The following is a 25,114-nucleotide window of genomic DNA, read 5'->3' on the forward strand; positions in this document are numbered from 1 at the left end:
GACCGTTGTACTATAATGAAATGTAATGAAAAGTTATGCTACTATTCGGTAGACGGTGGACGTTTGCTAGCTGCTGGGCAGATAGCAGTGGACAACGAGACGACGAAATACGATAATTACGCAGTTATCTTTGATACACAGACGGCTATGTAGCTAGTTAAGAAGAAATTGCTAAGGTTGGACAAATTAAATCGTTGTACTATAATGAAATGTAATGAAAAGTTATAAAAGTTATACTACCTGCAGAGCGAATGCAGAGCGAATGCAAATGCGACCGCTCGCCCCAAACCGGATGTCACAAAAACGATTGAACGGTAGTGTATATAAAGTCTAATATTGGGATGCAAACTCAAAATGTAATACACTTCAACTCTGTATCTGACATGGTACAGGTGTCTTCCTTTGTTAATACCATAACCATGTGTGTGAAGTGTATACTTTTATTTCTAAGTAGATTTGTTTAAAACTACCCAGAAACACTCTGTGTGACCCTGATTTATCCCACTGCAGTATTAATCACGGTCATGGTAATATGGTTTTGGTAATATAAAGGCAACTGTATGAATGAAATATTCTGTTTGATTTGAATGAAAAATGACCACACAACCACATTGGTCTTTGATATGGTCCTTTATTCATTAGGCTAGAAACAACATTTTGCATTACTGACATTCTCAATGGACTCATGAGAGAACCAATAAATTATTTACTAAGTTTGCTTGTTGCAGCAGCTGTAGAAACAACAGCAGCAGCCAGTACACCAAGCAGGCCTAGCTGACCAGCTAACAAATCCTTCATGAAGTCATCTGCCTATAAGGAAAAAGACAAGCAGAAAACAAATGAATATGGAGTGCATCTCCTCAAGCAAAGAATTAAATAGAATATTCTCTCGATTATACTGTCATGGCTACCTGTTGGGAATTTGATTTTCCATAACGGAGGAAAGTAACAAAATGCTCGCAGTTGTTTCCAAGGAGGCCATATTTTATTGTACGGCCTCTCATTTTGTCCACTTCCTTTATAATGACGTCAGTCGGCCTTGGTTTGTACTCGTCATCCAAGTAGTTGTTGATTTTGTAAGTATTCCTTGATGCCACATCTTTTAACGTCTCTATTGTAATCGTGCCTTTACAGGAAAGACTGCCGCTGGATGAGCTAACACTGCAGAAAGCTACTCTTGAAGGCCCATCTACAAAACAGGAGGAAAGAAAAAGGTTTGTGTTTTGCTGATGAGAGAAATAAAGAGACTGAGAGAACACAGCAGATGCTGTAGCTGATTGATTACGTTCATAAAGTTCTGACTCCATCGACCATGTTCAGATATCAGTTTTACTGTGCTGTTAAGGGCAGCAGGTAGTCTAGTGGTTAGAGCATTGGGCCAGTACTCTGCTGTTAGGAGCAGCAGGTAGCCTAGTGGTTAGAGCATTGGTCCAGTACTCTGCTGTTAAGGGCAGCAGGTAGTCTAGTGGTTAGAGCATTGGGACAGTACTCTGCTGTTAGGAGCAGCAGGTAGCCTAGTGGTTAGAGCATTGGGCCAGTACTCTGCTGTTAGGAGCAGCAGGTAGCCTAGTGGTTAGAGCATTGGGCCAGTACTCTGCTGTTAAGGGCAGCAGGTAGCCTAGTGGTTAGAGCATTGGGCCAGTACTCTGCTGTTAGGGGCAGCAGGTAGCCTAGTGGTTAGAGCATTGGACCAGTACTCTGCTGTTAAGGGCAGCAGGTAGCCTAGTGGTTAGAGCATTGGGCCAGTACTCTGCTGTTAGGAGCAGCAGGTAGCCTAGTGGTTAGAGCATTGGGCCAGTACTCTGCTGTTAGGAGCAGCAGGTAGCCTAGTGGTTAGAGCATTGGGCCAGTACTCTGCTGTTAGGGGCAGCAGGTAGCCTAGTGGTTAGAGCATTGGACCAGTACTCTGCTGTTAAGGGCAGCAGGTAGCCTAGTGGTTAGAGCATTGGGCCAGTACTCTGCTGTTAGGGGCAGCAGGTAGCCTAGTGGTTAGAGCATTGGGCCAGTACTCTGCTGTTAGGAGCAGCAGGTAGCCTAGTGGTTAGAGCATTGGGCCAGTACTCTGCTGTTAGGGGCAGCAGGTAGCCTAGTGGTTAGAGCATTGGGCCAGTACTCTGCTGTTAGGGGCAGCAGGTAGCCTAGTGGTTAGAGCATTGGGCCAGTACTCTGCTGTTAGGAGCAGCAGGTAGCCTAGTGGTTAGAGCATTGGGCCAGTACTCTGCTGTTAGGGGCAGCAGGTAGCCTAGTGGTTAGAGCATTGGGCCAGTACTCTGCTGTTAGGGGCAGCAGGTAGACTAGTGGTTAGAGCATTGGGACAGTACTCTGCTGTTAGGAGCAGCAGGTAGCCTAGTGGTTAGAGCATTGGGCCAGTACTCTGCTCTTAGGGGCAGCAGGTAGACTAGTGGTTAGAGCATTGGGCCAGTACTCTGCTGTTAGGGGCAGCAGGTAGCCTAGTGGTTAGAGCATTGGGCCAGTACACTGCTGTTAAGGGCAGCAGGTAGCCTAGTGGTTAGAGCATTGGGACAGTACTCTGCTGTTAGGAGCAGCAGGTAGCCTAGTGGTTAGAGCATTGGGCCAGTACTCTGCTGTTAGGGGCAGCAGGTAGACTAGTGGTTAGAGCATTGGGCCAGTACTCTGCTGTTAGGGGCAGCAGGTAGCCTAGTGGTTAGAGCATTGGGCCAGTACTATGCTGTTAGGGGCAGCAGGTAGCCTAGTGGTTAGAGCATTGGGCCAGTACTCTGCTGTTAGGGGCAGCAGGTAGACTAGTGGGTAAAGCATTGGGCCAGTACTCTGCTGTTAGGGGAAGCAGGTAGCCTAGTGGTTAGAGCATTGGGCCAGTACTCTGCTGTTAGGGGAGGTAGTCTAGTGGTTAGAGCATTGGGCCAGTACTCTGCTGTTAGGGGCAGCAGGTAGTCTAGTGGTTAGAGCATTGGGCCAGTACTCTGCTGTTATGGGCAGCAGGTAGCCTAGTGGTTAGAGCATTGGGCCAGTACTCTGCTGTTAGAGGCAGCAGGTAGCCTAGTGGTTAGAGCATTGGGCCAGTACTCTGCTCTTAGGGGCAGCAGGTAGCCTAGTGGTTAGAGCATTGGGCCAGTACTCTGCTGTTAGGGGAAGCAGGTAGCCTAGTGGTTAGAGCATTGGGCCAGTACTCTGCTGTTAAGGGCAGCAGGTAGCCTAGTGGTTAGAGCATTTGGACAGTACTCTGCTGTTAGGAGCAGCAGGTAGCCTAGTGGTTAGAGCATTGGGCCAGTACTCTGCTGTTAGGGGCAGCAGGTAGACTAGTGGTTAGAGCATTGGGCCAGTACTCTGCTGTTAGGGGCAGCAGGTAGCCTAGTGGTTAGAGCATTGGGCCAGTACTATGCTGTTAGGGGCAGCAGGTAGCCTAGTGGTTAGAGCATTTGGCCAGTACTCTGCTGTTAGGGGCAGCAGGTAGACTAGTGGGTAAAGCATTGGGCCAGTACTCTGCTGTTAGGGGCAGCAGGTAGCCTAGTGGTTAGAGCATTGGGCCAGTACTCTGCTGTTAGGGGCAGCAGGTAGCCTAGTGGTTAGAGCATTGGGCCAGTACTCTGCTGTTAGGGGCAGCAGGTATACTAGTGGTTAGAGCATTGGGCCAGTACTCTGCTGTTAGGGGAGGTAGTCTAGTGGTTAGAGCATTGGGCCAGTACTCTGCTGTTAGGGGCAGCAGGTAGTCTAGTGGTTAGAGCATTGGGCCAGTACTCTGCTGTTAGGGGAGGTAGTCTAGTGGTTAGAGCATTGGGCCAGTACTCTGCTGTTAGGGGAGGTAGACTAGTGGTTAGAGCATTGGGCCAGTACTCTGCTGTTAGGGGAAGCAGGTAGCCTAGTGGTTAGAGCATTGGGCAATTAGTCTGTTGTTAGGGGCAGCAGGTAGCCTAGTGGTTAGAGCATTGGGCCAGTACTCTGCTGTTAACATTTGACTTCAGATGATGTTTACACCCTGCCCCATTTCTGGAATTGGAATATAGGCTACCACAAATACATTTCCAGATAAACATCATACCTGGAGTTACCACATGGATGACCTCTCCATTTCCAATGTACAGAGCCCAGTGTTTGTATGCACCTCTGTTTATCTCAATCATGTCACCGATCTCCATCTAAGAATAAGGTGGGTAAGAAGACATGTCATTTTGTAACACCCCCCCCCCCCCCACACACACAGTCCTGTTTTACTAACATATTTCCTCTAGCCCCTAACTCTAATGCTGGTCCTCACAAGTATAGTTAAACATGTCCACACACACACACACACACACCTTTTATTATTATAAATTAGCATTAGTCAAAGATCAGCAACAGTACTTACTGTGGTCGGACTCCTGGTTTATATGTGAATGTCTCACTGTGGGCTGTGTCTAATGACAAAAACGTTTCCCTTAGATTACAAGGTCCAAAACCAACATCCTGTTATTCAAATTAACTCTTTGAGACCCGAGCGTTCTTGCAACTAGCTCTACCTCTGACTTAGAATGTTTATTTCTCTATGTATTTGTTTCTACATAATCACTACTTCAGAAAGGACACACCACATAGAAAAATGTTTAACAACTTAATAAAGAATGAATGAGGGGGGGGGGGGGAGATTCCAATGGGGTTACTGAGTCTGTTGGTACGTGTTACGGGATTTTTATGGATAATGACTAAAACATGTATACATTTAACTTAGAATTATGACTGAACAGAATACTACTATGTTACTGTATGGATGAATGAATGTTATTATAATCATAATGCTGAATATATTGTGTTCCTTGTTAGAAAGAATGGAGTTATCTTCAGACAGGCTGGAATGCTGTGTTCCTTACAGGAAATTCTGTCTCTACCCAGGGAGGGGAGAGTCCTTGGGTTGGTTGCAGATTGTTAACAGGTGGCAGACAGTAATGTGAGAACGCTAACTGTACTGCCATTGTATCCGAGAGGAGGAAGGACATTTTAAAACCTATGACGTCAGTTTTATTATATAACCTGATGTAAATTGTACTATGATCAGTACTCTCGAGAATAAACGCGATTGATTGATTGATTTTGAGACTGGTTTCTGTCCATTTAATGCTGATAAGTATCTTACAAATTCTTATGTACGGGCAGAGTGTTTAATTGAATTGGTTGATATAGGAATTAAATTCCTTTAACAGTAAGGAGATTGTGTGAAACAGAAGTACCTTCCCTCCACCAGATGGTCATGTGACCACAGAAGTAAACTTGAATGACCTGACAGATCTCGTCAATGTGTCACCCTTTATAGGGGATCCAAATTGCCTTATTGGAGATGATAGTAACTGTCATAGAAATTATTCTGATCCCTAAAAACCTCCCTTTTCCCCAGATTGTGGCTCCTGAAAGGTAACTTAATAACATTCTGTGTAAAATGCCAATTTTACAGAAACCAGAAGGTTTTAAGTTCTGTCTGACAACAGCTCAGATATATCATATATGGTGATGCTTATGGTTTCTATAGTGTCAAAGGGGGAATTGTGGAGGCAGAAAAAGTCACTATATTTATTGCCTTAACTCCCTTACCTTTCCTCATCTGCACTCACTGTATATAGACTTTTTGTTTTCTACTGTATTATTGACTGTATGTTTTGTTTGTTTCATGTGTAACTGTGTTGTTGTATGTGTCCATAACCCATATTATCTACAGTACATGATTAAATGTCCATGTATGCTGTGTTATATAAGTAAAACCTCTCTTTCTCTCAAACAGAGAATTAGGGAACATAAAAGTTCAATCAGGAGAAACGACAGTGATTATCCAGTCGCTGTACATTTTAATGACCTAAAACATGACATTTCTACCTTTAGTTTTTGTGGCGTAGAGAAAGTTAAGATATCAGACAGGGGAGGAGATATTAATAATACTCTGAGTAAAAGAGAATGTTTTGGGATTTCAACCCTCCAGACATTATTCCCCAAAGGTCTTGATGAAATGCCCATGCATGTTATGTTGTAAATGTGAACATGAATTAATGCTACCACTTCAGACTACTCTGACGTATTTTCTTGCACTGTACCCAATGATTTTATGTACACAGTGTATTGGAATACTTGTGAAATGCACATTGTTATATTTGGAAATATAATTTCCCCTCGACTCCAACCCCATTTGATTAATTTAACGGATGTGGGTGGAGCAATGTCTACATAAGGATACAAACGATAAACGCTCACCAAAGCCCTGACGAAGGCCTTGAGGACGATTGTAACGAACTTCATCTTCGTCTGATGATGAATATGAAGGATCGGACCAAAACGCAGCGTGTCAAGTGTTCATGATATAAATTTAATCAAAACTGAACACTAAACAAAATAACGAGGGAGAACGAAAACGAAACAGTTCTGTCAGGTAACATACAGAAAACAACTACCCACAAACACAGGTGGGAACAGGCTACCTAAGTAGGGTTCTCAATCAGAGACAACGATTGACAGCTGCCTCTGATTGGGAACCCTACCCGGCCAAAACATAGAAATACAAAACATAGAACAACACATAGTATGCCCACCCCAACTCACGCCCTGACCAAACAAAATAGAGATATAAAAAAGGAACTAAGGTCAGAACGTGACAACGATACCTAAATATAAGGAGCAGTGATGCTGGCTGGAGCAGTGATGCTGGCTGGAGCAGTGATGCTGGCTGGAGCAGTGATGCTGGCTGGAGCAGTGATGCTGGCTGGAGCAGTGGTGCTGGATGGATCAGTGATGCTGGATGGAGCAGTGATGCTGGCTGGAGCAGTGATGCTGGATGGAGCAGTGATGCTGGATGGATCAGTGTGCGGGTTTCTTATCTTTTCACATCGCAGGTGCAGCGAAATGCTTTTGTCTCTAGCTTCAACAGTGCAGTAAAATCTAGCAATACAAATAAAAAAACACACATGGGAACGTTCTGAGGAAATAATGTACGAATTAACACCCCAAAAATACAACACTGCAAAGTTGTCTAATCACTGAAAAAATAATTGTGCTTTGAATAAACTTAATTCAAATTTGTACATCGGTTCCACATGAATAAAACATGTTAGATAAACACAATTATACTTTTTCAGTTTACTTCTTCTCTTAAACTCAGCATTGACCTGAAAATAGTAATTAAACAACTTAAATTAAAAACTGCAGAAAGGAAAATAGACTGGAGATGATTACACAAGCAGTAAACTAGAGGGTTCTCTATAGGGAGAGAAATAACTAGGCAGCTACACGTGGTGACAACTCTGAATAATACTTATGTGGCAAGCTGAGGGAAAATAATCTTCTACCTTCACCAATAAATCCCAGATAACATAAACAATAGATAAACAATAAGACAAGCATGGCTGACTTAACCTCAGTGACTTCAAAGAACGCAGGCCATCTTGCCATGAAGTCCTCTACCATGGATGCGTCACGGACAACTTCATGTCTACAGTATGCAAACGTCTTCTCCATTTTGAACTTCACTGTCTCTGTTTCTTTTCTTCACATCGGACAGTAAGAGCTTTCCGCATGTCCTCGAGGCTCTCTTCTGTTTCTCCTGAGGGATATGTGGGGTAAAAGTTCACTTCTGTTCTCTTTGTCTTTTTAACACCATAGGCTGCACTTGACTTCCGTGCAGGTTTGTGCATCAAGGAGTTTATCATCACCTCTGGACATCCCAGTCTTCTCAGGCGAGTGAGGTAGTTTACCAGTTTAATATTTCAAAAAGGTTTTCCCATCCGCCACATCCAGTGAAGGAACACTTCTCAGGCACAACATGGATGCTTCTTGATTAGATTCTGTGCAACCTGTTCCATCTCTCCATCAGTGGCATAAACTTTATACTGGACAATTTCTTGAAACAATCCGTCGAGTATGTCTGACTTCAACTTAGGCTCTGGATCAAGTAGAGTGCCACTTTCAAGGTAAACTGAATTGGCCTGCTGAGGTTTTAGCTCAGCATCATAGGAGAATTGAGGCACACAGAACAAAGTAGGCCAAGAGGACCATGAGCTAGTAGACTCTGGAGAAGACAGTATATCAGTGTCAACTGAGCCAATGGATAGTGTTGACAAGTCATCGATGTGGGGACGATTGAAAGCAGAGGTTGTTGGGAGTGGGGTGTTGATACTGCTGGAGGTTTCAGCACAGGGAATTGTGGGGGTCTCTGACATGTCAATAACTTTAAGAGTACCATTGTCCTCTACTTCTGCCATTGAGGTCAGGATTAAAAAAAGGATTCATGAACTGAAGTCCGAAGTCGCCGTGAAGTCCACACTGCTTCTGTACATCGCTCAGGTAGTCCACAAGGGAAAGTCAGTCTCTGGCAGCTGCCATCAATCAGGATGATCTTCATGATTGCAGGAGTTGACATCATCTTGCTTCTTAGTCTGCATAGAAGACAGAAAACAACGACAGTCAATTATTCTTCATGGTCCATAAAATGTAAATTACATTTGAACGTTGTAAGAAATAGTTTTCATATCTATTTTCTACTGATTAGGCAGCCATACATATTCATTTATATTCAACCAGTATGTGCTAAACATACTTAACCTCTTTTTGGCTAAGCCATTTCAAAGTCACCATGCGGACTGATCCAATGATGTGGTCAACCAGTGGATAACTGTCTGCCAGTTCACTTAGTGCCACTAGAGGGACATCTCTTGTGGGAGCAGGACTATGTGTAACAATTCCAGTGGTGGAAACAAGAGTCAGGTGCAGAGAGCAGGAATCTCTTTCAAAAAAGTGGAATTTTATTTCCTTAACGTAATCACCTACAAACCGGTGACGCCACACTAAACACTGGGCGCGTAAAGAGAAATGTCCAAAGTCAATAGAATAACAAAATCCACAAAAATACACACCACAAAACACGAAACAGAAAAACAAGCCCGCACAAAAGGGAGCGGGCAAACTGGGTTTAAATAACCCCTAATCTAAACACACAACAGGTGAAACAAATTAGACAAACTAAAAGGATAACAGAAAAGGGGATCGGTGGCAGCTAGTAGACCGGAGACGACGACCGCCGAGCGCCGCCCGAACGGGAAGAGGCACCATCCTCGGCGGGACTCGTAACAGTACCCCCCTCCCGACGCGCGGCTCCCGCAGCGCGCCGACTCCGGCCTCGAGGACGACCCGGAGGGCGAGGAGCAGGGCGCTCCGGATGGAGGCGGTGAAAGTCCCTCAACAGGGACGGATCTAAGATGTCCCCCACCGGTACCCAGCATCTCTCCTCCGGACCGTACCCCTCCCAGTCCACGAGGTACTGCAGGCCCCTCACCCGGCGTCTTGAGTCCAGAATGGCTCTGATCTTATACGCCGGGGACCCCTCGATGTCGAGAGGGGGAGGAGGGACCTCCGGTACCTCACCTTCCTGCAGGGGACCAGCTACCACCGGCCTGAGGAGAGACACATGAAACGAGGGGTTAATACGATAGTAAGAGGGAAGTTGTAACCTATAACACACCTCGTTTATCCTCCTCAGGACTTTAAATGGCCCCACACACTGCGGGCCCAGCTTCCGGCAGGGCAGGCGGAGGGGCAGGTTTCGGGCCGAGAGCCAGACCCTGTCCCCTGGTGCAAACACAGGGGCCTCACTGCGGTGGCGGTCAGCGCTCCTCTTCTGCCGTTCACTGGCCTGCTTGAGAGAGTCCTGGACCGCTCGCCAGGTCTCTCTAGAGCGCTGTACCCATTCCTCCACCGCAGGAGCCTCAGTCTGGCTCTGGTGCCACGGAGCCAGGACCGGCTGGTACCCCAGTACACACTCAAAGGGCGACATGTTCGTAGATGAGTGGCGGAGTGAGTTCTGGGCCAACTCCGCCCACGGGACGTACCTGGCCCATTCTCCTGGCCGGTCCTGGCAATACGACCTCAGAAACCTACCCACCTCCTGGTTCACTCTCTCCACCTGCCCATTACTTTCGGGGTGATACCCAGAGGTGAGGCTGACCGAGACCCCCAGACGCTCCATAAACGCCCTCCATACCCGGGACGTGAACTGGGGACCTCGATCAGATACGATATCCTCCGGCACCCCATAATGCCGGAAGACGTGGGTAAATAGAGCCTCCGCAGTCTGGAGGGCCGTGGGGAGACCAGGCAATGGGAGGAGACGACAGGACTTAGAGAACCGATCCACAACGACCAAAATGGTAGTGTTCCCCTGAGACGGAGGAAGATCCGTCAAAAAATCTACTGATAGATGAGACCATGGCCGTTGTGGAACCGGAAGGGGTTGTAACTTCCCCCTTGGTAGGTGCCTAGGAGCCTTACTCTGAGCGCATACCGAGCAGGAGGAGACATAGAGTCTCACGTCCTTAGCCAAGGTGGGCCACCAGTATTTCCCTCTAAGACCACGCACTGTCCTCTCCACCCCCGGATGACCCGAAGCAGGTATTGAGTGAGCCCACCGAATCAATCGATCACGAACACCAAGCGGTACGTACCTACGGCCAGTCGGACACTGGGACGGCGCAGGTTCTACCCTCAACGCCCGCTCGATGTCCGCGTCCACCTCCCATACCACCGGAGCCACCAGACATGAGGCGGGAAGGATGGGAGTCGGATCGATGGGCCGGTCATCCGTGTCATAGAGACGAGACAGCGCGTCGGCCTTTGTGTTGAGGGAACCTGGTCGGTAAGAGATCGTAAATCTAAAACGAGTAAAAAACATGGCCCACCTCGCCTGACGCGGATTCAATCTCCTCGCCTCTCGGATATACTCCAGATTGCGATGGTCAGTCCAGATGAGAAAAGGGTACTTAGCCCCCTCAAGCCAGTGTCTCCACACCTTCAGGGCTTTTACCATAGCTAGTAACTCCCTGTCCCCCACATCATAGTTCCGCTCCGCCGGACCCAACTTCTTAGAAAAGAAAGCACAGGGACGGAGCTTCGGTGGCGTGCCCGAGCGCTGTGATAGCACGGCTCCAACACCAGCCTCGGACGCATCCACCTCCACTATGAACGCTAATGAAGGGTCCGGATGCGCCAACACGGGAGCCTCAGTGAAACGTGCCTTCAACTGGTTAAAAGCTCTCTCAGCCTCGGCCGACCACTGTAGACGCACCGGCCCTCCCTTTAGCAGTGAGGTAATGGGGGCCGCCACTTGGCCAAAACCCCGGATAAACCTCCGGTAGTAATTGGCAAACCCTAAAAACCGCTGCACCTCCTTTACCGTGGTTGGAGTCGGCCAATTACGCACGGCGTTAACGCGATCACTCTCCATAACCACCCCTGAGGTGGAAATGCGATAACCCAGGAAGGAAACGGCTTGTTTGGAAAACACACATTTCTCAGCCTTGACGTATAGGTCATGCTCCAGCAGCCTCCCAAGAACCCTGCGCACCAGGGAAACATGCGCGGCGCGTGTAGCAGAATAGATCAGGATGTCATCAATATACACTACCACACCCTGCCCGTGCATGTCCCTGAGAATCTCATCTACAAAGGATTGGAAAACGGCTGGAGCATTCTTTAACCCATACGGCATGACGAGGTACTCATAGTGGCCTGATGTGGTACTAAACGCTGTTTTCCACTCGTCTCCCTCCCGAATACGCACCAAATTATACGCGCTCCTAAGATCCAGTTTTGTGAAAAAACGTGCTCCGTGGAATGATTCCACCGCCGTAGCGATGAGAGGTAGCGGATAACTAAATCCCACTGTGATTGAATTTAGACATCGATAATCAATGCACGGACGCAGACCTCCCTCCTTCTTTCTCACAAAAAAGAAACTCGAGGAGACGGGTGACATGGAGGGCCGAATGAACCCCTGTCTCAGAGCTTCCGTGACATATGTCTCCATAGCCAACGTCTCCTCCTGTGACAAGGGGTACACATGACTCCTGGGAAGTGCAGCGTTCACCTGGAGGTTTATCACACAATCCCACCGTCGATGAGGTGGTAATTTAGTCGCTTTCTTTTTACTAAAAGCGATAGCCAAATCGGCATATTCTGGGGGAATGCGCACAGTGGAAACCTGGTCTGGACTCTCCACCGAGGTGGCACCGATGGAAACTCCCACACACCTACCTGAACACTCCTCTGACCACCCCTGAAGAGCTCCCTGTCTCCAGGAAATGAGGGGATTGTGAATGGCTAGCCAAGGAACCCCCAACACCACTGGAAACCCAGGTGAATCAATAAGGTAGAAACTGATCTGCTCCCTATGATCCCCCTGTGTTACCATGTCCAGCGGAATCGTGGCCTCCCTGATCAGCCCTGACCCTAGCGGTTGGCTATCTAAGGAGTGCACGGGAAAAGGAGGGTCTATCTGTACCAGCGGAATACCCAACTTACGGGCTAGACCGCGATCCATAAAACTCCCAGCTGCGCCTGAGTCTACGAGCGCCTTATGCTGGAGAGAAGGGAAAAACGCAGGGAAAAAAATAACCAAAAACATGTGACCGACAGGAAGCTCTGGGTGAGTCTTGTGCCTACTCACCTGGGGTGATCGAGGAGTATTCCGCCTGCCATCTCCACTCCCAGAGGCGCTCCTCCAACACCGGTCTGAAGTGTGTCCTCTCCTGCCACAATAGGTGCAAGAGAAGCCACCTCCTCTGGCCCCCCTAGATGCAGCCCCTCCCAACTCCATCGGGGTTGAAGCGGGAGGACTGGGAGGTGGAACGGACAGGACCCCCTCTGAACGCCCGCGGGCAGCTAGCAGGTTGTCCAGTCGAATAGACATGTCAATTAACTCATCGAGAGAGAGCGTAGTGTCTCGACAAGCTAGCTCCCGACGGACGTCCTCCCGAAGGCTACATCGATAATGGTCCATCAGGGCCCTGTCATTCCACCCCGCGCCAGCAGCCAAGGTCCGGAACTCCAAAGCGAAGTCTTGCGCACTCCTCGTCTCCTGTCTGAGGTGGAACAGTCTCTCACCCACCGCTCGGCCCTCCTGAGGGTGGTCAAATACGGCCCGAAAGCGGCGAGTGAACTCTGGGTAGTTGTCTCGAACAGAGTCTGGGCCGTTCCAGACCGCATTAGCCCATTCCAGGGCTCTACCAGTCAGACAGGAGATGAGGAGGCTAACACTCTCCTCTCCAGAGGGAGTCGGACGAACAGTGGCCAAGTAGAGCTCCAACTGGAGCAAAATCCCCTGGCACCCAGCCACCGCTCCATCGTACTCCCTTGGGAGCGCAAGACGCAATGCACCCGAACCTGATGCTGACGTTGATGGGGAAGGTTGCGCCGTCTGGGAAGGAGCTGGGGTTGTAGTCGGGATACCACTCCTCTCCCATCGTTCCATCCTCTCCATCATCATGTCAATTGCTGTCCCTATTCGATGGAGAACGGCGGTGTGATGCTGGACACGCTCCTCCATCGATGGGAGAGGGGTGGTTGCTGCTTCTGCTGACTCCATTATGTTGGTGCGGGCTTCTGTAACAATTCCAGTGGTGGAAACAAGAGTCAGGTGCAGAGAGCAGGAATCTCTTTCAAAAAAGTGGAATTTTATTTCCTTAACGTAATCACCTACAAACCGGTGACGCCACACTAAACACTGGGCGCGTAAAGAGAAATGTCCAAAGTCAATAGAATAACAAAATCCACAAAAATACACACCACAAAACACGAAACAGAAAAACAAGCCCGCACAAAAGGGAGCGGGCAAACTGGGTTTAAATAACCCCTAATCTAAACACACAACAGGTGAAACAAATTAGACAAACTAAAAGGATAACAGAAAAGGGGATCGGTGGCAGCTAGTAGACCGGAGACGACGACCGCCGAGCGCCGCCCGAACGGGAAGAGGCACCATCCTCGGCGGGACTCGTAACACTATGTCTAATGGCTTCAGCTATTTCATTTTTCAGTAAATTCCCTGGGAGAGTGGAGACAGTTTTGACCTCAAGTTCAGACTTGCTAAGATACAGAGAGTTCAACTGGTAAGCAATCATCTGATGCTTGGAGGCTAATGAAAGAGACATTTGTGAAGCACCTTGTGTGTCTGATAACTTGAGGTCATGTTTGGCCTCAAACCGCATTGTCCATAGCCTTACAAGAAAACCAAAGATCCTGATCATCTGGGGGTAGTGTTCCAGATAATGATGCTTCTGTAGAAGCCTAACGCCAGGGAACAACTCTTTGTATCGATGCCTGTGCTCAATTATCTTGCTTTCTACATAAGAAATAGAGTCATCACTATGCACAGGGGCAACAACAAGCTCAATCATGTCTTTCAGGTCCATAAGTACAACCTATGCTGGCTCATCTTCAGGTACAAGGGGGCTCCACAACACTGAAGTGCTCCTTGTAATACTGCTTACGCTGATAAGCAGTGCTAAGACAACCACCTTTTTCAATAGACTTTAGCACAGGATTACAAGAACAAAACTGCAACAGCAATTTCTTTAATGGCCGATTCATTCACTTGGAGATTATGTTGATGAAAGATGCCACCAACAAAGTCACTAGATAAAGGGACAGGTGCGGAACAAATCAAATGATGGAGCTCCCTCATTAATAGCAGAGCTTGGCCAAATGCTCTAATTTCAGTAGAGAAGCTGCAAATCTTTCCTCCATAATAGTTGCTAAGCCTTCAGCTGTACAATGCAAATCAGAAGAAGCATTGGCATCATAAACAAACTCTTCTTCCTGACTATTTGCATGTGATTCATCCGCTGATGGTGAAGATACTCTAGTAGTCGTGACAACTCCAGGTTTAAAATTCAACCATGTGTGAGAGCAATGTTTGCGATTTTTGTGAGATTTAAAAGTAATGTACCAGTAATGTTTGTCTGAAAATTACAGCCTACAAACATACAAGTAATAGTTTCATTACTCTTGAGATGGCTGTTGATGTTTACAAAAGAATCATTTTCTGAAGCTAAATCATTACAAGCACATAGATGACAACTGAATATTGCCACATTTATGAGTTTCTTATTTAGTAACCTCTGTTGAGTGGACTTGACTTTGGTGCACAATTAAGGCATTCCAGGTCTTACATTGACTGTCCATGCGCATTTATGTACATGGGTAACGGACAGTATGGCTGTAATGTGGGTCTTTAACGTATAATGTTGCAAAAGTTGGGACCTACTTGACACCAATTCTGAACACCCCATACATTTCCACATTCACACATTGAAAAATGTATGTATGCGCTCTCTAATTCTTTCTCTCTTGGAGGACCTGAGCTCTAGGACCATGCCTCAGGACTACCTGGCCTGATGACTCCTTGCTGTCCCCAGTCCACCTGGCCGTGCTGCTGCTCCAATTTCAACTGTTCTGCCTGCGGCTATGGAACCCTGACCTGTTCACCGGACGTGCTACCTGTCCCAGACCTGCTGTTTTCTACTCTCTAGAGACAGCAGGAGCGGTAGAGATACTCTCAATGATTGGCTATGAAAAGCCAACTGACATTTCCTAGCCACCGTGCTTCTACACCTGCATTTCTTGCTGTTTGGGGTTTTAGGCTGGGTTTCTGTACAGCACTTTGAGATATCAGCTGATGTAAGAAGGGCTATATAAATACATTTGATTAAATTTGATTTGACAGCAAATTTCAGTTGGTGGCACAGTAACCGAAAAAGGTTGGGAAACACAGCCCTACAGTAATGTAGTTCTTGATAAAGCTCAACAGTGAAGGACTACCTCATGTTTGTATTGCTAGGTGTTACTGCACTGTTGAAGCTAGAAACAAAAGCATTTCACTGCACCTGCGATAACATCTGCAAATATGTGTACGCGACCAATAAAGTTTAATTTGATTTTTATTTGATATCATCTGTAGTCTAATCAAGCCATTTCTCAATTCTTCTCAGGACATTGAGGCTTGTAATCTTCTAAATTTCCATAGATATAACATGCTTACATGCTTTAAAAGCCTTATCTAGAATGTTCAAACATTTTAGGTTTTAATCCCAAATCTCACTCAAGACTGACAGCCCCATACATCAGAAGGTAAACTGTTACTGCCCTCTGTTGGTGGTCTGAATACCTGTTAATAGACCCCTTTTTGTGTCGCAAACATTGCTGCACGAGGACGATGTACACAAGTTGGTGTCAGAACAAAGGGAGTGCTTATAGAATGCCAGCAAATAAAGCCTCTATTTACATGTTCTTATGAGTACATTTCACACTACTATTGGATTATAATAGGATTTTAAGGCTCTTATGAATGTCCTGCTTAATATAATGTTTGTGTCATCGCAAATCAACTGCATTATACATAAAGAAACACTTCAACACTTCAACCAGTAAAATGGCTCTTTGGCTAGATTTTGCTACAGCCAATATCAATGAGCTTTAGCATTCTAGCTAACAACTGCTGCACCGAAAATAGTGATTTTGCAAAGATCACAACCAAATATAATCTTAGCAACTGTTCAAGCAAGAATCACAACATCATTGTAAGTGTATGAGAACCCCAAAAAGTGATTTTGTTTAGAAGTAATTAAAAAACGTAAGGCTATATTGAATGGGTGCAGATGGCGATGGCTTCCTTACTGCCGCCAAGAGTTACGCGCATCTGTGGGTGACGTCAGTGTGTACAGGAAAAGGGTCTTTTGGGAAAAGTATTTCATGATTTGGTGCTCATGACCATTTTTCATCTTTATTGACTCAATGAAATCGTGGAGGGGACTGTGGGTCTGTCTATTTAATAAGCTTACGTATCGGCCTCACGGCCTTCGTCAGCGCTTTTGTGATTTTTTGAAAGTTGCAACCTTATGTAGACGCTATAACAAGCGATTGAAATGCAAACTTTGAAAGGTCACGCCCCTAACCCCGTTTGACCTAAAGTCATGAAATTCGGTACATAGTTCCCTTTCCTCACAAGGAACAATTGGTCCGCAATGATGAATTTTCCGCAAAATACTTAAAAATGCTACTTCTGTGGCACGGAAGAACCGATCTGCACTTAACTTGATATGTGCATCTATGGACAAAGTTTTCTCGGTGCACTATTTTTCAGATTAGTACTTAAAATAACAATTTGACCAATAAACATTCACGTGGGCGTGGTCTGGCACAAATGCATATAAATCAGTCAAGGATATTCGTACTGTAACAAAATATGGAACAAATGTTGCAAACACTGTCAAGACTCAAAATATGAATGCACATTCAGAACAACCACACGGTGGTGCTGTAAACACATGTTTATATATCTCAATCTATTTGACTCACCGAGTGATTCAATTTGACACATATGCTCAGGGATATGAGTCCAGTTCACCCATGCGTTATCGCAGACACCACTGGCCTGATTTTGATGAAACTTGGGTGAATGACGCATCTTGCCATAGTGATTCGCCATTTACTAAATTCCACTGATTGGCCCAAAGGGGGGCGCTGCATCATTCGTGGGGTACGACCTGTTTACCGTTGCCTTGTTTACTGTAGATAAAGAGCATATTGTTTCCTAACTTATTGTATCCATTCAATGAACTAGTTCAGAACATTAAAGTGCAGGTTTTACAGACTCAGATTATGCCTACTTCTGAATTAACAATCACTTTCAATTGAGATTATCCATTAGCAATGCTTTTAAATCCAGGAGTAGATTTAATCTGGGTCCCGCAATCTGTCCCTAAAAGTAAAAACGGGGCTAATATGTTATAACAGAATATATTATTAATATGAACTGTATGGGAGGATTCTCCATAGATCCTTTTCTTGCAGTCCATCGCCCTCTAGTGGCCTCATGGGTGGAATGTTAGTATTTTTTTTCATAATTTAATAATGAATACACTTTCTTTTTTTTGAACAGCCGAAAATCCATAGTTTCGATGTCAACCGGTTTTGTTATATTTTAGTTTTCAGTGATGTATATAAAGACTAATATTGAGATGAAACTCGAAATTGAATACATTTCAACTGTATCTGACATGGTACAGGTGTCTTCTTTTGTTAAGCCCATATCCATGTGTGTGAAGTATATACTTTTGTTCCAAGTTGATTTGTTTAAGACTACCCAGAAACACTCCTTGTGACCCTGATTTAGCCCACTGCAGTAAGGTTAATCAAGGTCAGGTCATGTTTTAATACTATAAACCAGAGGTGGGACCAAGTCACTTTTTAACAACTCATAAGTAGGTCTCAAGTCTTAGCACTCAAGTCCCAAGTCAAGTCCCAAGTCAAGACCGACAAGTCTCAAGTCCTAAACTTTGAGTTTCGGGTCCTAAACAAGTCATAATGTGCTCTTTACCAAATGTAATACCATTTCAAATTTTTAACAAGAGTAATAGTTAGTATATTACATTTACGCTAATCATGAATGCTTTTACAAATATATATATTTATTACTTTCCAAATAAACTTTATATTTCCATGGAAATACATGGGTAGTCATGAGAAATATCCTCCCCCCCATAGCGATCGACTATCGAGGATCGCAATCGGGCGATGTAGGCTTGTAGACAATCGCCCAACCTTAACACCCGCACACACACACACACACACACCCTATCTGTGTGTGGTAACAGTATGCTAACATATGTCAATGGTTTTAGGAACTGTAGTAACATCAGGCATTAAGGCATTGGTATTAAAGTCAAAGTTGAGTTTAAGAGTCTGACTCGAGTCCAAGTCATGTGACTCGAGTCCACACCTCTGTTATTAACACTGGTATCTTAATTTAATTTTCTGTTTGATTTGAATGAAAAATGACCACAACCACATTGGTCTTTGAGATGGTCCTTTATTCATTAGGCTATAAACAACATTTTGCATTACTGACATTCTCCATGGACTCATGAAATACCCAAGGTACCTATTTAAAAACTTTGATTGCTGCAGCAGCGGCAGCAAATGCAACAGCGGCAACCACAGCCACTCCACCAAGCAGGCCAGAACCAATGAACAAATCCTTCATGAAGTCATCTGCCTATAAGGAAAAAGACAAGCAGAAAACAAATTAATATGGAGTGCATCTCATCAAGCAAAGCATTCATTAGAATATTATCTCGATTATACTGTCATGGCTACCTGTTTGGACTTTGATCTGCCATAACGGAGGAAAGTAACAAAATGCTCGCAGTTGTTTCCAAGGAGGCCATATTTTATTGTACGGCCTCTCATTTTGTCCACATCCCCCATAATGACGTCAGTCGGCCTTGGTTTGAACTCGTCATCCAAGTAGTTGTTGATTTTGTAAGTATTCCTTGATGCCACATCCTTTAACATCTCTATTGTTACCATGCCTTTACAGGGAAGACTGCTGCTGGATGAGCTAACACTGCAGAAAGCTACTCTTGAAGGCCCATCTACAAAACAGGAGGAAAGAAAAAGGTTTGTGTTTTGCTGATGAGAGAAATAGAGACTGAGAGAACACAGCAGATGCTGTAGCTGATTGATTACGTTCATAAAGTTCTGACTCCATCGACCATGTTCAGATATCAGTTTTACTCTGCTGTTAAGGGCAGCAGGTAGTCTAGTGGTTAGAGCATTGGGACAGTACTCTGCTGTTAGGAGCAGCAGGTAGCCTAGTGGTTAGAGCATTGAGCCAGTACTCTGCTGTTAGCAGAAGAAGGTAGCCTAGTGGTTAGAGCATTGGGCCAGTACTCTGCTGTTAGGGGCAGCAGGTAGCCTAGTGGTTAGAGCATTGGGACAGTACTCTGCTGTTAGGAGCAGCAGGTAGCCTAGTGGTTAGAGCATTGGACCAGTACTCTGCTGTTAGCAGAAGAAGGTAGCCTAGTGGTTAGAGCATTGGGCCAGTACTCTGCTGTTAGGGGCAGCAGGTAGCCTAGTGGTTAGAGCATTGGGACAGTACTCTGCTGTTATGGGGCAGCAGGTAGCCTAGTGGTTAGAGCATTGGGCCAGTACTCTGCTGTTAGGGGAGGCAGGTAGCCTAGTGGTTAGAGCATTGGGCCAGTACTCTGCTGTTAGGGGAGGCAGGTAGCCTAGTGGTTAGAGCATTGGGCCAGTACTCTGCTGTTAGGGGCAGCAGGTAGCCTAGTGGTTAGAGCATTGGGACAGTACTCTGCTGTTAGGGGCAGCAGGTAGCCTAGTGGTTAGAACATTGGGCCAGTACTCTGCTGTTAGGGGAGGCAGGTAGCCTAGTGGTTAGAGCATTGATCCAGTACTCTGCTGTTAGGAGCAGCAGGTAGCCTAGTGGTTAGAGCATTGGGGCAGTACTCTGCTGTTAGGGGCAGCAGGTAGCCAAATGGTTAGAGCATTGGGCTAGTACTCTGCTGTTAGAGGAGGTAGTCTAGTGGTTAGTGCATTGGGTCAGTACTCTGCTGTTAGGAGAAGCAGGTAGCCTAGTGGTTAGAGCATTGGGCCAGTACTCTGCTGTTAGGAGCAGCAGGTAGCCTAGTGGTTAGAGCATTGGGCCAGTACTCTGCTGTTAGGGGAAGCAGGTAGTCTAGTGGTTAGAGCATTGGGCCAGTACTCTGCTGTTAGGGGAAGCTGGTAGTCTAGTGGTTAGAGCATTGGGCCAGTACTCTGCTGTTAGGGGCAGCAGGTAGCCTAGTGGTTAGAGCATTGGGCCAGTACTCTGCTGTTAGGGGCAGCAGGTAGCCTAGTGGTTAGAGCATTGGGCCAGTACTCTGCTGTTAGGAGCAGCAGGTAGTCTAGTGGTTAGAGCATTGGTTCAGTACTCTGCTGTTAGGGGCAGCAGGTAGACTAGTGGTTAGAGCATTGGGCCAGTACTCTGCTGTTAGGGGCAGCAGGTAGCCTAGTGGTTAGAGCATTGGGCCAGTACTCTGCTGTTAGGGGCAGCAGGTAGCCTAGTGGTTAGAGCATTGGGCCAGTACTCTGCTGTTAGGGGCAGCAGGTAGCCTAGTGGTTAGAGCATTGGGCCAGTACTCTGCTGTTAGGGGCAGCAGGTAGCCTAGTGGTTAGAGCATTGGGCCAGTACTCTGCTGTTAGGGGCAGCAGGTAGCCTAGTGGTTAGAGCATTGGGCCAGTACTCTGCTGTTAGGGGCAGCAGGTAGCCTAGTGGTTAGAGCATTGGGCCAGTACTCTGCTGTTAACATTTGACTTCAGATGATGTTTACACTCTCCCCCAATTCTGGAATTGGAATATAGGCTACCACAAATACATTTCCAGATAAACATCATACCTGGAGTTACCACATGGATGACCTCTCCATTTCCAATGTACAGAGCCCAGTGTTTGTATGCACCTCTGTTTATCTCAATCATGTCACCGATCTCCATCTAAGAATAAGGTGGGTAAGAAGACATGTAATTTTGTAACACCCACACACACAGTCCTGTTTTACTAACATATTTCCTTTAGCCCCTAACCCTAATGCTGGTCCTCACAAGTATAGTTAAACATGTCCACACACACACACACACACACACACACACACACACACACACACACACACACACACACACACACACACACACACACACACACACACACACACACACACACACACACACACACACACACACACACACCTTTTATTATTATAAATTAGCATTAGTCAAAGATCAGCAACAGTACTTACTGTGGTCGGACTCCTGGTTTATATGTGAATGTCTCACTGTGGGCTGTGTCTAATGACAAAAACGTTTCCCTTAGATTACAAGGTCCAAAACCAACATCCTGTTATTCAAATTAACTCTTTGAGACCCGAGCATTCTTGCAACTAGCTCTACCTCTGACATCGAATGTTTATTTCTCTATGTATTTGTTTCTACATAATCACTACTTCAGAAAGGACACACCACGTAGAAGTATGTTTAACAACTTAATAAAGAATGAATGAGGGGGGTGGGGGGGATTCCAATGGGGTTACTGAGTCTGTTGGTACGTGTTACGGGATTGTTATGGATAATGAGTAACATATGTATACATTTGACTTAGTAGTATCCTGTTTAGTTATAATTCTATGTTACTGTATGGGTGAATTATAACTAAATAGAATACTACTATGTTACTGTATGGGTGAATTATAACTAAATAGAATACTACTATGTTACTGTATGGGTGAATTATAACTAAACAGGATACTACTATGTTACTGTATGGGTGAATTATAACTAAACAGAATACTACTATGTTACTGTATGGGTGAATTATAACTAAATAGAATACTACTATGTTACTGTATGGATGAATGAATGTTATTATAATCATAATGCTGAATATAATGTGTTCCTTGTTAGAAAGAATGGAGTTATCTTCAGACAGGCTTGAATGCTGTGTTCCTTACAGGAAATTCTGTCTCTACCCAGGGAGGGGAGAGACCTTGGGTTGGTTGCAGATTGTTTAACACGTGGCAGACAGTAATGTGAGAACGCTAACTGTACTGCCATTGTATCCGAGAGGAGGAAGGACATTTTAAAACCTATGACGTCAGTTTTATTATATAACCTGGTGTAAATTTTACTATGATCAGTACTCTCGAGAATAAACGCAATTGATTGATTGATTTTGAGACTGGTTTCTGTCCATTTAATGCTGATAAGTATCTTACAAATTCTTATGTACGGGCAGAGTGTTTAATTGAATTGGTTGATAACATATAGGAATTAAATTACTTTAACAGTAAGGAGATTGTGTGAAACAGAAGTATCTTCCTTCCACCAGATGGTCATGTGACCACAAAAGTAAACTTGAATGACCTGACAGATCTCGTCACTGTCACCCTTTATAGGGGATCCAAATTGCCTTATTGGAGATGATAGTAACTGCCATAGAAATTATTCTGATCCCTAAAAACCTCCCTTTTCCCCAGATTGTTATTAAGTTACCTTTCAGGAGCCACATTCTGTGTAAAATGCCAATTTTACAGAAACCAGAAGGTTTTAAGTTCTGTCTGACAACAGCTCAGATATATCATATATGGTGATGCTTATGGTTTCTATAGTGTCAAAGGGGGAATTGTGGAGGCAGAATTTTAGGTGAGCTGTTGTAACATCTCAAGGGATGTAACGGCTTTCTTCCTGGGATGAAGGAGAGGACCAAAATGCAGCGCAGTTAGTGTTCAACATGTTTAATAAAGAATGACAATAAAGTGAACACTATACAAAATACAAAATAACAAACGTGAAAACCGAGCCAGTCCTATCTGGTGCAAAACACAGAGACAGGAAACAACCACCACACTCCCCAACACAAAACAAGCCACCTATATATGATTCTCAATCAGGGACAACGATTGACAGCTGTCTCTGATTGAGAACCATATTAGGCTGAACACAGAAACAGACGAACTAGACACACAACATAGAATTCCCACCCAGCTCACGTCCTGACCAACACTAAACAAGCAAAACACATAAGAACTCTGGTCAGGACGTTACAAGGGATATGTTTTGTGTTGGACTGTGTGTCACGTTCGTTCATATTTAGGGCTGCCTAAATATGATCCCCAATCAGAGACGACGATAAACAGCTGTCTCTGATTGGGAACCATATCAGGCCAACATAGATATACAAAACCCCCTAGACCTACAAAAACCCTAGACATACAAAACCCCCTAGAGTACCCACCCTAGTCACACCCTGACGTAACCAAAATATATAGAAAACAGAGATATCTGAGGTCAGGGTGTGACACTGTGATGTTATGCCTTTTATAGACTCCTGGGATGTCTGCACCCTAACACAAGGCCATTGTGTTCCGGAACTGTTGCTAGTATAGAAAGAACTGTTGTGTAAACATTATGATTGTATTATAACCTCACACTATATAAGGGACATGGAACCATTTATTCTTTGAGTTCTTCCCTGTGAAATCAGAGGTAGATCTCCCCTGCAGCTGCTTGATTAAAGAGTGTTCTATTTCATCATTAAATAGTTTCTGCCATAATCTTTGGATCGACATTTCCACAACAGTTGTACAGTATATACAGTATATAAATACAGTATATATATATATATATATATGACATCAGATTGTTGGATTATGGATTGTAGATTGTTACCAGACAGTGCTGAGACTATGACATTAGATTGACATCAGATTGTTAGCTAGCAAATACAGCTAGCTACTTTAGCCTAGTCAAACACCTGGTTCAAATGTTTGCAATGTTAGCTAGCTGGCTATCCAAAACTGGAACTCTTCCATGTCAAGGTAAGCTTTTGGTTTGATTAATTTATTGCCACCGGAGCCCACCGATGTAACTGCTAAACTGTTTGCTGTACACTGTACTGCATGATTGTAGCAGGCTTACGAACACGTTAGTTTTAGTAGCTACAGTATGTTGACTATGACATTAATATGGTGAAAACGAGGTAGGCTGTATGTAGCGGTTATGGTGTGAAAGTTTGGCTTGGAAAGTTTTTTTTCGCCTGGTCACAGACAGCTGATGTGTTGTGCACTGAAGTCCACAAGTGAAGGGAAAAGTTGAGAGGAGGAGAGAGCGTAGATGCAAGAAGGTAGTATATACTGAACAAAAATATAAACGCAACATGCAACAATTTCAAAGATTTTACTGTTACATTTCATTTGAGGAAATCAGTCAATTGAAATCAATTCATTAAACCCTGATCTATGGACTTCAAATGACTGGGAATAAAGATATTTGTTTGTTGGTCACAGATAACTTTTTTTGTAAAGGTAGAGGCGTGGATCAGAAAACCAGTCAGCATCTGGTGTGACCACCATTTGCCTCATGCAGCTCGACACATATCCTTCACATAGAGTTAATCAGGCTGTTGATTGTGGCCTGTGGAATGTTGTCCCACTCCTCTTCAATCGCTGTGCAAGTTGCTGGATATTGGCAGAAATGCCTTCATGTGAACTTTCATGTGCCTTAATAACAGACTTGTATCCCATCTGTAAATACGAATACAATTGTTAAATTATGAGCCTAGTTGATTTAGCCACAGAAAAATAAAGGAACTTGATTGGCTGAGATAATGAATGGGCTGGACATGCTCGGAGATGAGTTCGGATTGGTCTGCCATGTAACATGCTTCTGTCTCTAACGTGAGCTGCTCAGTATGTGTAGATAATCTCTGCTACTGCGGAGTTTTTGAAAGATATAACATTAGCCTTGAATAACTGCAAAAGTGTTGCTACTGCTCTCAACAACATTGCTATCCTGAATTTAGCGCTATCAACAAAACTCAGTGGGAAAAAGTTGTGACGGTTGTTAAAGGAATTTGGATTCCTGTTTATTAACCAATTCAATTAAAACACTCTGCCCATAAATAAGAATTTGTAAGATAATTATTTGACACATGACATTCAACATTTATGAGTTATAATTCTAAGTCAAA

The 25,114-nt window shown here is 44.9% G+C and overlaps 2 protein-coding genes across 2 annotated transcripts; both read right to left on the minus strand.

Moving 5' to 3' along the window:
• Positions 1-615: 615 nt before the first annotated feature.
• On the minus strand, positions 616-4,432 carry LOC129811156 (phospholipase A and acyltransferase 4-like). Its single transcript, XM_055862355.1, has 4 exons — positions 4,325-4,432; positions 4,019-4,115; positions 912-1,189; positions 616-810 (listed from the first exon to the last, which is right to left on the minus strand). The coding sequence occupies exons 2-4, from the start codon at positions 4,113-4,115 to the stop codon at positions 703-705; spliced, it is 483 nt and encodes a 160-aa protein (XP_055718330.1). The 5' UTR covers positions 4,325-4,432; the 3' UTR covers positions 616-702.
• Positions 4,433-18,605: 14,173 nt separating this feature from the next.
• Positions 18,606-21,497, minus strand: LOC129811158 (phospholipase A and acyltransferase 4-like). Its single transcript, XM_055862356.1, has 4 exons — positions 21,390-21,497; positions 20,991-21,087; positions 18,913-19,190; positions 18,606-18,811 (listed from the first exon to the last, which is right to left on the minus strand). Exons 2-4 carry the CDS (start codon positions 21,085-21,087, stop codon positions 18,698-18,700), a joined length of 489 nt encoding a protein of 162 aa, XP_055718331.1. The 5' UTR covers positions 21,390-21,497; the 3' UTR covers positions 18,606-18,697.
• Between the last annotated feature and the right edge of the window lie 3,617 nt (positions 21,498-25,114).

This window comes from Salvelinus fontinalis, chromosome 14 (assembly GCF_029448725.1).
Source record: "Salvelinus fontinalis isolate EN_2023a chromosome 14, ASM2944872v1, whole genome shotgun sequence".
Lineage (NCBI taxonomy): Eukaryota > Metazoa > Chordata > Actinopteri > Salmoniformes > Salmonidae > Salvelinus > Salvelinus fontinalis.

Coding starts and splice junctions, on each gene's coding strand:
- LOC129811156 (XM_055862355.1), bottom strand. CDS start 4,115: ATGGAGATCGGTGACATGATTGAGATAAACAGAGGTGCATACAAACAC. Junction 1,190..4,018: donor CATCCATGTGGTAACTCCAG/GTATGATGTTTA, acceptor CCTGTTTTGTAG/ATGGGCCTTCAAGAGTAGCT. Junction 811..911: donor GAAAATCAAATTCCCAACAG/GTAGCCATGACA, acceptor TTTTCCTTATAG/GCAGATGACTTCATGAAGGA.
- LOC129811158 (XM_055862356.1), bottom strand. CDS start 21,087: ATGGAGATCGGTGACATGATTGAGATAAACAGAGGTGCATACAAACAC. Junction 19,191..20,990: donor CATCCATGTGGTAACTCCAG/GTATGATGTTTA, acceptor CCTGTTTTGTAG/ATGGGCCTTCAAGAGTAGCT. Junction 18,812..18,912: donor GCAGATCAAAGTCCAAACAG/GTAGCCATGACA, acceptor TTTTCCTTATAG/GCAGATGACTTCATGAAGGA.